Here is a 13,266-nt window from a genome sequence, read left to right as displayed (position 1 = left end):
CACCTGTAATTATGGTAAGCTTTCAAGTACTTATGCTTTGTATTCGTCAGTCATATCGGTAGTGTTAGCCTCTTAGATATTATTTTTCGAAGCCTATTTAACAAATTGTTATCTTAGCTTGGATAATATCCACAAGAACTGAAATGCAACCAATACTTGACTAGAAACTAAGCTACTGACATAATCATGGTCGCAGGAACTGAATTTTTCAACAGACGCTGTAAACTTTGTAGACCTTAATGTAACATTGAGCTGACTTACAACTACATTTTCAGTCGATATTGTATTTTTGGATTTTTTATGAACAAAAACCCAGTGCCAGGACATAGGAGTTTTTCAGTTATAGAAAGGGAGAAATGATGGCCTTGGCGCTGTAAATGATTTTCCAGCTGCTTTTTCTATAGGTCTGTGTTTGGTTTCTCTGACATCTAATTCACGGGTTCATAGATTCTTCAAAACAGCTGTTACGTTGTTTTATCTGGATAAAGTATTCTTCCTTCCTCCTAACTTACCTCTGGTAAAAATGCAGGCTCGAACAGGGAAACTCTCAGAGGAAGGTGTTAGGTTTTTCGGGTCTTTATCTGGATGGACAGCGACACTTATGTTCATGTGGATGCCTATTTCCCAAATGGTAAAACAACTTGTGTTCTTTTCCCTCTGTTCTTTGATTGATTTCGTAAAAGCTCCTTGCCTATTAGATATCTGATGTTCTACTTCGACATTTCAGTGGACAAATTTCCTAAACCCAGAAAACATAAAAGGCTTATCGCCAATCACAATGGTACTTGCGATGATGGGAAACGGGCTTATGATCCCACGAGCACTATTTATCCGTGATTTGATGTGGTATAGCTAAGCTTTCTCAATTCAAAGGCTTTCAGCTGAAAATTCACACATAGTACTTGATATTTATCAAACTGTGACGTAGGTTCACTGGCTCGATATGGGCAACTCTCTTTTATGGATATGGAAACATTCTATGCTTATACGTGTAAGACTCCTTGCACATCTCTCTTGAGGTTTCAATGGTCTTTTTCGCTAGAGCATAACCAAGGATTGTCCAAATGCAGGTATAACTGCACCAGCAAGTCATTCTTCGTGGCCGCCACAGTTGGTTTGATCTCATGGCTAGGTTCATAACCTCAAAGATACTCTCTTACATAAGCGTCCTTCGTTTTTGCCATATTTTCAGATGGGAAATACTCATAAAACAGTGTCTGAAAATGACTTCTTCGTTTTAATTGTTTGTGAAACAGGACTGGCTTTGTGGAGAGATGCAGTGGCTTATAGTCACAACTCGCCGTTTAGATCTTTGAAGGAACTGGTTTTTGGACCATAACCTTAAATGCGACAAACGCCGTTTGCTTCAAGCAAGTCCATAGGGTTTACTTGTTTGCAAAGTTCTCGGTGTCAACTCAAGGACCAAGTCCTGAGTTCATGTGTAATTTATGTTATTCTTTTTTCCAAGTTACTGTGTAAAACGCCTATTTACTATTTAGTGCAACTTAATGTATTGTATTATATTCGCAGAATCATAATGCTAAATCATTATCTATCAACTAGTTAAATTCGACAATATTTCAAGGGCAATATCTCAATTCTCAAATAACGATGAAGGAAGGATAAAGAAACTGAAAAAGAACCCAAAAAACCTTTGAATGTCAAATCAAACTTGAAACATTTCTTGGTTCAGCTTGGTTATCGTTTTCCTAGACTTCCCGGTTCCGTCTGAGTAGTTGGGCTGATGACCTTGGGCCTATCGTTAAAAAAGGCCTATTATCTTAGCCCAGATTAAGGCACACGTGTCATTCAGCTCTTGCCTAAACCAGCTATTTTCACGGCGAAGAACATTTCCAAAAAAGCCCTAGATCCCGGAGAAAAAAAACCAAAAATGGAGGAGACGAAGCCATTGGGAGGGAATCATCCCCAGCAGCAGCAGCAACAACAACAACTCCTTTATCAACACCAATTACAACAGCAACAGAGACAACAACAACAGATGCTTATGTTGCAGCAGCTGCAGAAACAACAGCAACAAGCGGCGATGTCTAGGTTCCCGTCAAACATCGACGTGCATCTCCGACCCCCTGGGTCAATCCAGAACCGACCAATTGTTCATCCTCAGCAGAACCCTAACCCTAACCCTAATTTGGGACAGCACACACCGAGTTTTCAGCAGCAGCAGCCACAGCAGCAGATCGTATCGAGCCAGCAGATGCTGCAGCAGCAACAACAACAACAACAGCAGAAATTGATGCGTCCTTTGAATCACATCGAGCTACAATTCGCTTATCAGGACGCTTGGCGTGTCTGCCATCCAGATTTCAAGCGACCTTTCTCTTCTCTCGAAGATGCTTGCGAGAGGTTACTAGTATCTATCAAATCATTTATTTGTTTCTTATAAAAATTGGCATTTATTACTTCTACAAATTTCCCGTTTTCTTATATCTATGCTAAAACTTTCCATTTTTGTGAGATAAATTCATTGCCTTGATTGAACATTCTGTATATGGTCCCGTTCTTGGTCATTACTTATACGTGTGTTCTCCAATGACTTACGCAGGTTACTTCCTTATCATGTAGTAGCAGATTACGAAGCAGAAGAGGATGATAGAATCCTTGATTCAGACCCAACAGGCCAAGCCCTATCCCGCTCTCAACAATGGGATAACAACATTGCTGCCAAAGTTGCTGAATTTACAGCAACGTTTGAGAAACAAGCCTTAGCTTTCAACATTATAACTCGAAAGCGAGCAATGGGAGAGTTCAGATCCGAGGAAAGGTTGATGGTAGAACAAGCTTTGCTACAAGAAGAGAGGAAGGCGTTGTTTGAACTGAAAGCAGAAATGGATAGGGAGAAAGCTGGCCGGGAAGCTCAGGAGGCTAAGCTTAGAATGGCGGCTTTGGCTCAGGCTGGACAGTCACAATCCCATGCCGAGATAATGGCTCGTAACCCATTGAGGGCTAATGCGGTTGGGAATCAGGGAAGCAATATTCAGCTAAGCCACGAGATGGGAGAACAAGGACGTAACATGAACCCTGATGAGATGATGAATGGATGGGGAAACAACAGTCAGAGAGATGAGAAGGAACCTTCAGAAGATTTCTTGAATGATGAGGAGAATGAGAATGGAGAGACGGGTGAACAAGAAAACTGGCGTGGAGCAGGAGAATTCGATTTGAATAGCCGGTAAACTACCAATTTGGGGGACGATCTGGAATCTCTTTGAGTTTGAAAATGGAAAGGAAGTTATAGTTGCTCTTGATATTACTGAAATAACTAGATTCAAGCTGCCATACATGCCGGGTTCTGAATTAAGGTCAAGTATAGGTGTATGAATCAGATCAGATGGTCACGCTTAAAGCTGATGCTGGCTCTGTTTCTAGCTGAACCACTAAATGTGAATCCAAGTAAGCATTGCTCAGAAACTTATCGGTTTTAATGTTTCTGTACCTTAAGTTAGATGTGTGTTTAATTTTTATCGATTAGTGTCTTGTGAGGAATAGAGTTCTTCATTATACATGGAGATGGAGTGGCTTGTTATATAATAAGCGACTCTTGTAAAAGTTGTATGAGATTCAGATTATAAAGCTTATAGTAGCTAAGATTTCTTCTTTTTGTGTGTGTGTGCAACGTAGCTAAGATTATGTATGTATAAGTTACTAATGTAGATTTGTTTTGGTTATGTATGCACTAGTTTCGCGTTGGACATGTATGGATTGATTGTGTTTTTTTTTTAAATATGTGAAAAGAGGATTTGAGATTTAAGGTTCAGGTGGAGATAATTCAATAGTAGAAATAAATGAGTAGTTTTTAAGTGCACGAAACATAAGGAAGATTGACTGAGAGTGGTTTCCTTTGAAGTCATTCATGGAATTAAACTAAAAAAATCATGTGAAAGCACAAAAGAAAAAATTAAAGAAACTAGCAAATTTGTGGGATTTCTCTATAAAGACCAAAAATTCATGTGAAAGCACCAAACAAAATAAACATAAAACTGGTATCTTTTACTTAAGTAAATTTTTTTTTTTAATTCGAATCGATATTGCTTGTGCATACTTAGTCACAGTGGTATCTTATGTCATTGGTTTGTGTCATAATGCCTTATGATTCTGTTGATCACGAGAAGTCTGCACGTGGGAATATACTGCTACGTACAGTGGGGCCCTTCGCTGCCATAAATTTTGGTGGAAATTTCTTTCTTTTTCAGTTTCAGTTTCACTAAAGAAAAATAATCGTATTTAGTAATCTCTTTCTAAACTGAAAAAGTTTATCCAACACCATAACAAAGATTCACTTTTTTTGTCGTCAACAAAGATTCACTTTAAAATAAACTTTAGCTATTTTTCTAAGTTTTTCTTAACGAGAAGAGCAATTTTTGGGTTGAAAAATAAAATAAAAACCTCGGATTTGTATCCCGGAATCCCGAACCAAAAACAACTTAACAATTCACTAATCTTAGCTAATTAGACACTTATTCTAAGCATTTTATTCTCATATATAGATCAGTAAATATACTTCAGAAGATTTTGAACCATTGGCTTGCAGGTTCACAACTACTATCTCCCGTCAAACACTTGCAACGATTAGCAAAAACATTGTTATCCGAATCCACGTCTAAGCATACCAACGAACCGTCCTTACTCTTGAACGACAAATGCATCTTTGTGGCTGATATTCGCTTAACCTTTGTGCATCTCGTGCCAAGTTTCACGCTCTTTCCAACCATTGTTTCGCCTTCTAAGCAAGATCTTTGAGTACCTCCTTTGATCTCAAGTGTACCTCCATGAGAATAGCTCCACGGCTCATCCTTTGTGCATGGACCTAACGTGAGCTCTGACTCATGACAAGGCGATTTTCTCACTAGGCAGAGTCCGGTTAACGGATGGAATAACTTCTTGTGATGATTGTGCTTTATACCGGGTCCTGTTACAATTTTAGTTAATATCTACCAAACGTTTACTATCATTGGTGCATAACTTAGGTTAAACTCTTCAAGCAAAGAAAAGCAAGATAGCGATTGATTTATACCTTTATGCGGTGGTTGAATCACGGAGAGCCTTTGGAGATAAGTATAGTTATGAACATTGTGCCAATTCGCATCTAACATACCGTAAGCTTCAACTACACCTCGTTTACCTTCACGGAAATAATAAACTCCCGTTAGCGCCCAAACCGCCCAATCGATATCTTTCTCGGCCGCCCATGCTAGCATACAACTCATGTACCTATAACGTATAATTAATATTAAACTATTTCTATATTCGTGCAAATGTGTATGCAACAAAAGATCTCAATGTAATATATTATACCTGTTTCCTTCGAAATCGCCGCCTCTTTGATCGGTCCCGAACTCGCTCAAGAACAAAGGAAGGCCTTGTTCGAGAAGGAAACCTCCGGTACGACGCTCCTTAGCGAAGATTTGGCTGCAAAAATCGTTGACATTGTGCGATTTCCATTGACCAGTACCATCGGTGAAAGCATACCAATGAAGCTCCAAGACAAGCTTTTTCTTGAAGCTAAGATTCACTGGACGATCTTTTAAAAAAGTTAGGTCAGCGTCAAATTCAAGCCCGGAGAGTATGACCAGAACGTTAGGGTTTGATGTATGCACTGCTTCTGCTCCTTTTTGCATGTACCTACATGTGAAAGATATCATTTCCAATATGAATAATTCAGACAATTATGTTTTTTTGTATTTAAGTTAATTAAGAATCAACGAAATCATGTCAATTAATAAATTATTTGTCTGCGTTGATTCTTGTTGTTACGTTTATGAACATTGGATTCCTATATATCAACCCATGAATATAATATATATGATCATTTTTTAAAAAAAAATGGTACTTATACTCAATTATTCTTATGGATTTAATTATTTAAAGCACAAGGGAATAAAATCGGTTAAGATCTAGAATAGCTAAATAATTAACGTGCATTAATTTCCTTGGCCTTCAAGCTTCACACGCATGGTCATAATGGTAAAAAAGGAAAGGGAATTTATATACGTACGTGTACCAATCTTTTGCTGTATGATTGTGGCCTCTAAGTTCATTCCTCAGGCTCATACCAACAACGTTATTAACGTTCATAAAGATTGTGGCCATCTTCTTAAGACCCAACATCCATAGATCCGGGTCGAATTTTGGGTCGCCAAAGAAAGCGTCCGGGTCACCGTTGCTGCAACACCAGCCCGGTACGGTCTTGTGGTTGTCAAGTATCACCATTACATCGTTTCTCCCAAGACTATGCACCACCGCCTAAGAAAAGTATCACTTACCTTAGAAGTTACCATATAGTTAAAACAAAATATTATTTATTTATACAACATTAATCAGTCTGAAAATAAACGAAAGAGGAATCGGTGCCAAAAAAAGAAGAAAACATTTTTTTGGTCCTGATTCATGATTATTTATGTATACTTGCCTGAAAGGCATTGATAAGAGGAATATTGACAATGGATGGATTGTGATTGTGAATCCCTTGAAGCTCATGATCCAATCCATATCTCTCAAACGATTGTTTAACCGTAACATTATAGGCTAAAGTGTCATTAATCATTAGTTCGAGTGGCCATGTGAGCCTAACACAATTGAAGCCCATTTCTCTTATCTTCTTTGATATCGAATCCATTGGCTGGCTGCTTAGCCCCTCGGCCACCACTGGCTGAAGGTGTGAAGGCCAGTTCGCGCACGCTAGCTTCACGCGGTGGCCACTCTCGTTGACGATCCATCGTGATTTTGTGGAGAGTGGATAATTTGTTGCTAGTGTTAGAGATATTGATGAAAATAGTAAGAACAAAAATAGATCTAAAGGAAAGACTGCATTTGCCATGTTAATCTCTTAGTGATTAATTGTGTTTGAGGAAGACCTTTAAATTTAAGTTTATATACAACGTACAATCAATGTTTTTGTCCTAATATCAGGGGTTTTGTTGAGTATTTTTATAGATAATTGACTAAATATTTCAGGGTTTTAGTTTGATGATAGTTTTCAAAGTATAGTTTTCTTTGAGATTTTTACGGAACATTGTGGATAAGTATCTTCTTGCCACACATTTTCGATAATACATATCTTAAAACCAATTTAAAACATGCGGAGTATTTGTAGTTTTTTTTTTTTCTTAATGTTCGAAGACATAATTAATTAAGAGGATAAATCATCAGTGGATCATAGCCTGATGAAATGTCGAGAAAGTAACTTGGGAGAAACCCTAAAATGTTGGATCATCGCCTGAAATGTCGAGGAAGTAACTTGGGTGAAACTTAAAAATGTTTCTGGTCGTTAAATAATCTCGCTTTTTATTTGCTTTCCCCCTAAAATTTATATACAGCACGAAGAGCAATATACGAAGTAAAGATTTTTTTTTCCTTCACTTCACCGTAGGTTTAGCTTGTAATCTTTTTTTTTTGGTATCTAGCTTGTATTCTTCTAAGTTTTTTATATCTCTCAAACCTAAAGATTAAGAACATGTTGGGAGAAAATATGTTAAAAAGTTCATCTCAAATTGATTGCATGCTATATTTTTCTTCTCATATCATTTTAATTACTATATAAAACTTTCACTGTCTGGCTGAATTGATTAAAAGTATTCAAATTTGAGGAATCTACATATTTTTTAATAAAAAACTTATTATGTTCATAGCATTTTTGCATATAAAATGATTTTTCAACAATTATTAATGGAGGTAATTATTTTTTTTTCATTTGGTTCAAGAACTTGTGCGGTGTATACATGTGATTTGGATATTGTAGTTGATGTTTGTATAATTGTATTAATATAATAAATTAATTATATAGCAAAAAAAAAAACAATTCGTAATAAATAAAATCAAGAAAGTAACGTAATGTTGTGGACGTCTCGTAGGCTATGTCTGCCGCCACATGTCGACCGTGAGGTTGGTCACGTTGTCTCACAAACTCAAATACTCTGAGCTGTATTTCTTTGGGGAGCTGTAATTTATCCTCAATTCTATTGAATATATATTAAAATATCCTTTTTGTTGTGAAAACTTAGAAACTTTATTAATCTGGAATGTATATATAGAATACATAGAGAATTTAAGTTAAGTATAATGCCTTGATGGGCCTAATGGGCCGGTATAAGAGTCCATATATGATATGTGTTATAACACTCCCCCTTGGACGAGTGAACCGGGTCAGCTACTCAATCGGGATCTCGATAATGCGCTGGGGAATGTTGCCTTATTAAAACCTTACCAGGAAAAACCCAGTGGAACAAAACCATGGTGAAGGAAAAAGAGTACAACACGCATTACTCCCCCTGATTGTAGCATCACTGCAGATCTCTAAGTCTATACATTCCTATCTGTTTGACGAGCTTCCGGTGTGTTGAAGTAGGCAATGATTTGGTGAAGAGGTCAGCTGAATTCTCACTGGATCGGACCTGCTGAACGCTGAGAGTGCCGTCCTTCTGCCAGTCTGAGGTTGAGAAGAACTTCGGTAGAATGTGCTTCGTCCGATCTCCTTTGATATATCCTTCCTTGAGCTGAGCTATGCATGCCGCGTTGTCTTCATACATCACCGTGGGCTGTGTGTCTTCGTCCATACCACAATCTCTGCGGATGTGCTGAGTCGTGGAGCGCAGCCAGACGCATTCCCTACTAGCCTCATGAATGGCTAGGATTTCAGCATGGTTTGATGAAGTGGCAGTGAGTGTCTGCTTCATTGATCTCCAAGAGATGGCTGTTCCTCCATGCGTAAAAACGTAGCCAGTTTGAGACTTGGCAGTGTGCGGATCTGATAGATATCCTGCATCGGCGAAGCCGACTAACCCATCTTTATTTTGGTTAGTATAGAAGAGTCCTAAGTATTGAGTACCTCGAAGGTATCTTAGGAGATGTTTTATACCGTTCCAGTGCCTCTGAGTTGGAGATGAACTATATCGAGCGAGGAGGTTCACGGCGAAACATATGTCTGGTCTAGTGTGACTAGCCAGGTACATTAACGCTACTACAACACTGAGGTATGACTTTTCAGGACCAAGGATTTCTTCATCATCCTTTTTGGGACCAAGAGGGTCATCACTTAAGCTTCTAACTACCATTGGGCTGGTCAATGGGTGAGCTTGGTCCATATTAAATCGCTTGAGTACCTTTTCGATATAAGCCGATTGATGCACAAGGATTCCTCCTTTGATGTACTCAAGTTGTAATCCCAAACAGTACTTTGTTTTGCCTAGGTCTTTCATTTCGAATTCTGCTTTTAAGCAGTCGACTGTTTGGGAGATCTCACCAGATGTTCCGAGGATGTTTAGATCATCCACGTATACTGCTATGATTACAAATCCTTTGTTTGAGTACTTCTTGATGAAGATGCATGGACTGATGGGGTCATTTTTGTAGCCTTCTTTGATGAGGTAATCGCTGAGGCGGTTGTACCACATACGCCCATTTTGTTTCAGTCCATACAAGGATTTGTTCAGCCTGATGCAGTATTGATCTCGAGATGCATTTTTGTCTTTTAGTTCAATGCCATCTGGGAGTCTCATATATATTTCGTTGTCCAGGGGCCCATAGAGATATGCGGTTACAACATCCATTAACCGCAGATCAAGATTTTCTCTTATGGCCAGACTTATGAGGAATCGGAATGTTGTTGCATCCACCACTGGAGAATAAGTCTCCTCATAATCGATTCCGGGTCTCTGTGAGAATCCTTGTGCTACAAGCCGTGCTTTGTATCGAACGACTTCACCGAGTTCGTTCCTTTTGCGCACAAAGACCCATTTGTGGCCCACTGGCTTGATGTGTGATGGGGTCCGGATGATCGGACCGAACACGTTTCTGAGTTTGAGACTCTTTAACTCCACGTTTATGGCTTCTTTCCATTTTAGCCAATCTGTTCGATGTGTACACTGTGTTATTGACGTGGGTTCTAGATCCTCTTGCGTGAGCGCAACATCAAGTGCTACTTTGTATGCAAAGAGTGCATTTAAGTGGACTTCTTTTCGATTCCATTGTATTCCGGACATATTGTAATTGATGGAGATCTCATTGTTATCTTCTGAACCTGGAGATTCGGCGTCCCGAACTTCCATTGAGGGTTCATTAGATTGAGTCTCAGCCGCGGCTATGTCTGATATTGCAGGAATCCCGGTTTCGGTTATTGCACCTTTCTTTGATTTCCGGGGATTCTTATCTTTGGAACCGAGAGGTCTGCCCCGTTTGAGACGTGGTGCAGACTCTGTAGCAACTTGGGTCTGTCCCGTTGGGACAGCTATTCGTACTGGTGCATTACAAGCTGGGATGTACGATTTGGTTACTTTGGTCGAGTCAGCAAAGGAATCTGGCAATTGATTAGCTAGCTTTTGATAATGAATAATCTTTTGGATCTCTGAATCACATTCTAGAGTCCGAGGATCTTGCCAATTTAATGATGTTTGATTCCATGAAAGATCTTTGACCAGCTTGTTTGTCTCACCACCTAAAGAGGGATATACCGATTCATCGAATTGGCAATCCGCATATCTGGCCTTGAAGAGATCTCCAGTGGTTGGCTCGAGATATCTTATGATGGTGGGAGAGTCAAAACCAACATATATTCCCATCCTTCTTTGAGGTCCCATTTTGGTTCGATGTGGTGGAGCAATGGGTACATATACTGAACACCCAAATGTTTTAGGATGGGAGATGTCTGGCTCATGACCCGAGAGTAGTTTGGATGGGGAATATTTGTGTTCACTAGATGGCCGGATGCGTATGAGTTCAGCAGCATGTAATACTGCATGTCCCCATGCTGAGGCCGGGAGCTTTGATCTCATGAGTAATGGTCGGGCTATCCATTAAATGCGTTTAATGAATGATTCAGCCAATCCATTTTGAGTATGGACATGTGCTACAGGATGTTCCACGGTTACCCCCATGGCCATACAGTAGTCATTAAACGCTTGTGAGGTAAATTCACCAGCATTGTCAAGGTGGATAGTCTTTAGTGGGAAGTCAGGGAAATGGGCCCGCAATTTTATGATTTGGGCCAAGAACCTAGCGAAGGCTTGGTTCCGAGAGGACAAGAGACAAACATATGACCAACGGGTCGATGCGTCTATAAGGACCATGAAGTACCGGAATGGTCCGGAAGATGGATGTATAGGTCCACAGATATCGCCCTGGATTCTTTCTAGGAAATGAAGTGTTTGTTTAGAGATTTTAACTGGTGAGGGCCGAGTGATCAATTTGCCTTGAGAACAAGCTGTGCACATGAGGTGTTGAGGATAAGCTCGGTTTCTTTGAGGGTATGCCCTTGAGAGTTTTGAATTAGTTTACGCATCATATTTGCACCGGGATGACCGAGCCGGTCGTGCCAAATAGTATAATCAGTAAACCGGGCTTTGAGAGTGGTATTAGCTTCAATCATACTGACTTTAGCATGGTAAAGTCCAATAGAGAGCGCGGGTATGGTTTCGAGGATTTGTTTATGGCCGTCTACGGTTTTAGTGACTAGGAGGGATTCTTTGTTCCCTTGACCTTGGGTTTCTATGTGGAAACCATTCTGTCTTATATCCTTGAAGCTCAGAAGATTTCTCTTCGAACTAGGAGAATATAGAGCATCTGGTATTTCAAGTTGTGTGCCATTTGATAGCAACACATAGGCATGGCCATATCCTTCGATAAGGTTTGAGGGACCCGCGATGGTGCTAATATTTGCGGTTTGATAGGTTAGGTTTATGAAGTAACTTTTGTTTCTTAAGATAGTGTGGCTGGATCCACTATCTACGACTATGGTTTCCATTTGCTGGTGTGCTTTTCCACCTTTGGATTTCTGACAGGCTAATGAAACTGGGAGCTAATAGACCTCAGTTAGCCGCTACAAATTCCAAGGATTGATCACCAAAACTGGAGAAGCTGCTGGTTGAAGAAGGAAAAACTCGGATCTGGTTTTTTTTTTTTTTTCGGTTGATCGTCGTGTACTGTAAGTGTGCGTGAGGGCGCGTCCGACGTTGGATCGACAAACGGTTTTCACCAGTAGATTCGTCTCGTCGAGGGCTTCGATTTGATATGTAGATCGTCTTCTGGTTCCTCACGGTTTGGAAGATATGCGTCTTTTAAGTTTCGACTTGCTTTTAGGGTTTTGGTGGTGGCCGGATTTATTAGGGTTTTTCGCTCAGAGAGTCTTATCGTGCTGATAACGTGTTGTGAAAACTTAGAAACTTTATTAATCACTGGAATGTATATATAGAGTACATAGGGAATCTAGATTAAGTACAATGCCCTGATGGACCTAATGGGCCGGTATAAGAATCCATATATGATATGTGTTATAACACTTTTATACATAAGAGTATAATATTTTTTTAAAAATTATATATCAATAACTTAACTCCGTAATGTGTCATGTTGATTGGTTCTAAATATGGGATAAGAAAGATAGTTGGGAAAAAAAATACTTATTTCGGTCATGTTGATTAATCAGTACTCCAATTTCAATTTGAAGAACCGTGTTTGGTATAAATAAATAAATATCTCGTTGAGCACAAATGTTAACAATCTTGAATTTTTAAAAATTCAACAATAGAGTGTGGGAATTAAAAATAAAACTATAATAGACTGTGACAGTCCACTGGACCATTAAACAAAAAGATATCATGAGATGAGAGCATCGAGCAACGAATTTTTTGTAACTTGGATCAGAAATTCAAAAACGGTATAAAGAGATAATAATAGTTCTTATCGAAGAAGAGTTAATAATAAACAAAACAAAAAATGATAGGAACAAAATCTTGGAATGATGAAAGAAAGAAGAAGAGAAAACACATGGCTAAGTATAATGGCCTGCCTCTGTTACTTATCTCTTTACTTACACACTCTCCAGGTCCCTCACTTCCCTCATTGGACCTCTCTCGCTCTCTCTTTCCTTCCTCTCTCGTGTTTAAATTCTTCTCCTCTGATTCTCCTTTGTTTCCACAATTTTGTCTACCAAAATTCTAACACCAATAATTACAATCCCAATATACCATAACCACACAAAAACATCTCTTTTTTATCTTTGATGACGAAGAGAAACCATCGAGAAACCTCTGTAGAAGCTCCTTCAATGGGCAAGCAGCTAGAAGACGACAACATGGACGAGCTTCTTGCTGTTTTGGGCTACAAGGTTCGATCTTCCGACATGGCCGATGTTGCTCAGAAGCTTGAGCAGCTCGAAATGGTCTTGTCCAACGATGATTTTCTTGGCTCTAATGCCTTCAACGACACCGTTCATTACAATCCCTCTGATCTCTCCGGCTGGGCCGAGACCATGCTCTC

The 13,266-nt window shown here is 39.4% G+C and overlaps 4 protein-coding genes across 4 annotated transcripts in view; 3 read left to right on the top strand and 1 right to left on the bottom strand.

The window, feature by feature from the left end:
- LOC18019670 (maltose excess protein 1, chloroplastic) overlaps positions 1–1,576 on the top strand; it is a 2,905-nt gene extending 1,329 nt beyond the window's left edge. The window contains exons 4-8 of the mRNA XM_024156864.1: positions 530–631; positions 728–846; positions 929–991; positions 1,071–1,132; positions 1,257–1,576. Coding sequence (XP_024012632.1) covers positions 530–631; positions 728–846; positions 929–991; positions 1,071–1,132; positions 1,257–1,339 — 429 coding nt within the window. The 3' untranslated portion in view covers positions 1,340–1,576. The remainder of the gene's footprint in view (positions 1–529; positions 632–727; positions 847–928; positions 992–1,070; positions 1,133–1,256) is intronic.
- A 293-nt stretch (positions 1,577–1,869) lies between these two features.
- Positions 1,870–3,740, top strand: LOC18019669 (putative uncharacterized protein DDB_G0271606). The gene is made up of 2 exons (XM_006400228.2): positions 1,870–2,364; positions 2,564–3,740. The coding sequence occupies exons 1-2, from the start codon at positions 1,892–1,894 to the stop codon at positions 3,192–3,194; spliced, it is 1,104 nt and encodes a 367-aa protein (XP_006400291.1). The 5' UTR covers positions 1,870–1,891; the 3' UTR covers positions 3,195–3,740.
- A 780-nt stretch (positions 3,741–4,520) lies between these two features.
- On the bottom strand, positions 4,521–6,835 carry LOC18019668. The gene is made up of 5 exons (XM_006400227.1): positions 6,428–6,835; positions 6,014–6,261; positions 5,314–5,640; positions 5,033–5,229; positions 4,521–4,927 (listed from the first exon to the last, which is right to left on the bottom strand). The coding sequence occupies exons 1-5, from the start codon at positions 6,833–6,835 to the stop codon at positions 4,521–4,523; spliced, it is 1,587 nt and encodes a 528-aa protein (XP_006400290.1).
- Positions 6,836–12,714: 5,879 nt separating this feature from the next.
- The window catches only part of LOC18019666 (DELLA protein RGL3), a 2,122-nt gene continuing 1,570 nt past the window's right edge, over positions 12,715–13,266 (top strand). Inside the window, 1 exon segment of the mRNA XM_024156715.1 lies at positions 12,715–13,266. This exon segment is cut by the window's right edge and continues 86 nt beyond it. Within this exon segment, the coding sequence (XP_024012483.1) occupies positions 13,010–13,266 (257 nt within the window). The 5' untranslated portion in view covers positions 12,715–13,009.

The sequence above is a fragment of the Eutrema salsugineum genome, unplaced genomic scaffold (genome assembly GCF_000478725.1).
Source record: "Eutrema salsugineum unplaced genomic scaffold, Eutsalg1_0 scaffold_2, whole genome shotgun sequence".
Taxonomy (NCBI): domain Eukaryota; kingdom Viridiplantae; phylum Streptophyta; class Magnoliopsida; order Brassicales; family Brassicaceae; genus Eutrema; species Eutrema salsugineum.
The sequence above is the reverse complement of the archived record's forward strand: the minus strand, read 5'-3'. Positions and strand labels throughout refer to the sequence as shown.

Excerpts from the sequence above, each read along its gene's own strand:
- LOC18019669 (XM_006400228.2), top strand. The coding sequence starts at position 1,892 with ATGGAGGAGACGAAGCCATTGGGAGGGAATCATCCCCAGCAGCAGCAG. Across the intron at positions 2,365-2,563 it reads CTCGAAGATGCTTGCGAGAG|GTTACTTCCTTATCATGTAG; the intron begins GTTACTAGTATC and ends TGACTTACGCAG.
- LOC18019668 (XM_006400227.1), bottom strand. The coding sequence starts at position 6,835 with ATGGCAAATGCAGTCTTTCCTTTAGATCTATTTTTGTTCTTACTATTT. Across the intron at positions 6,262-6,427 it reads CTCTTATCAATGCCTTTCAG|GCGGTGGTGCATAGTCTTGG; the intron begins GCAAGTATACAT and ends TACTTTTCTTAG. Across the intron at positions 5,641-6,013 it reads ACAGCAAAAGATTGGTACAC|GTACATGCAAAAAGGAGCAG; the intron begins GTACGTATATAA and ends TTTCACATGTAG.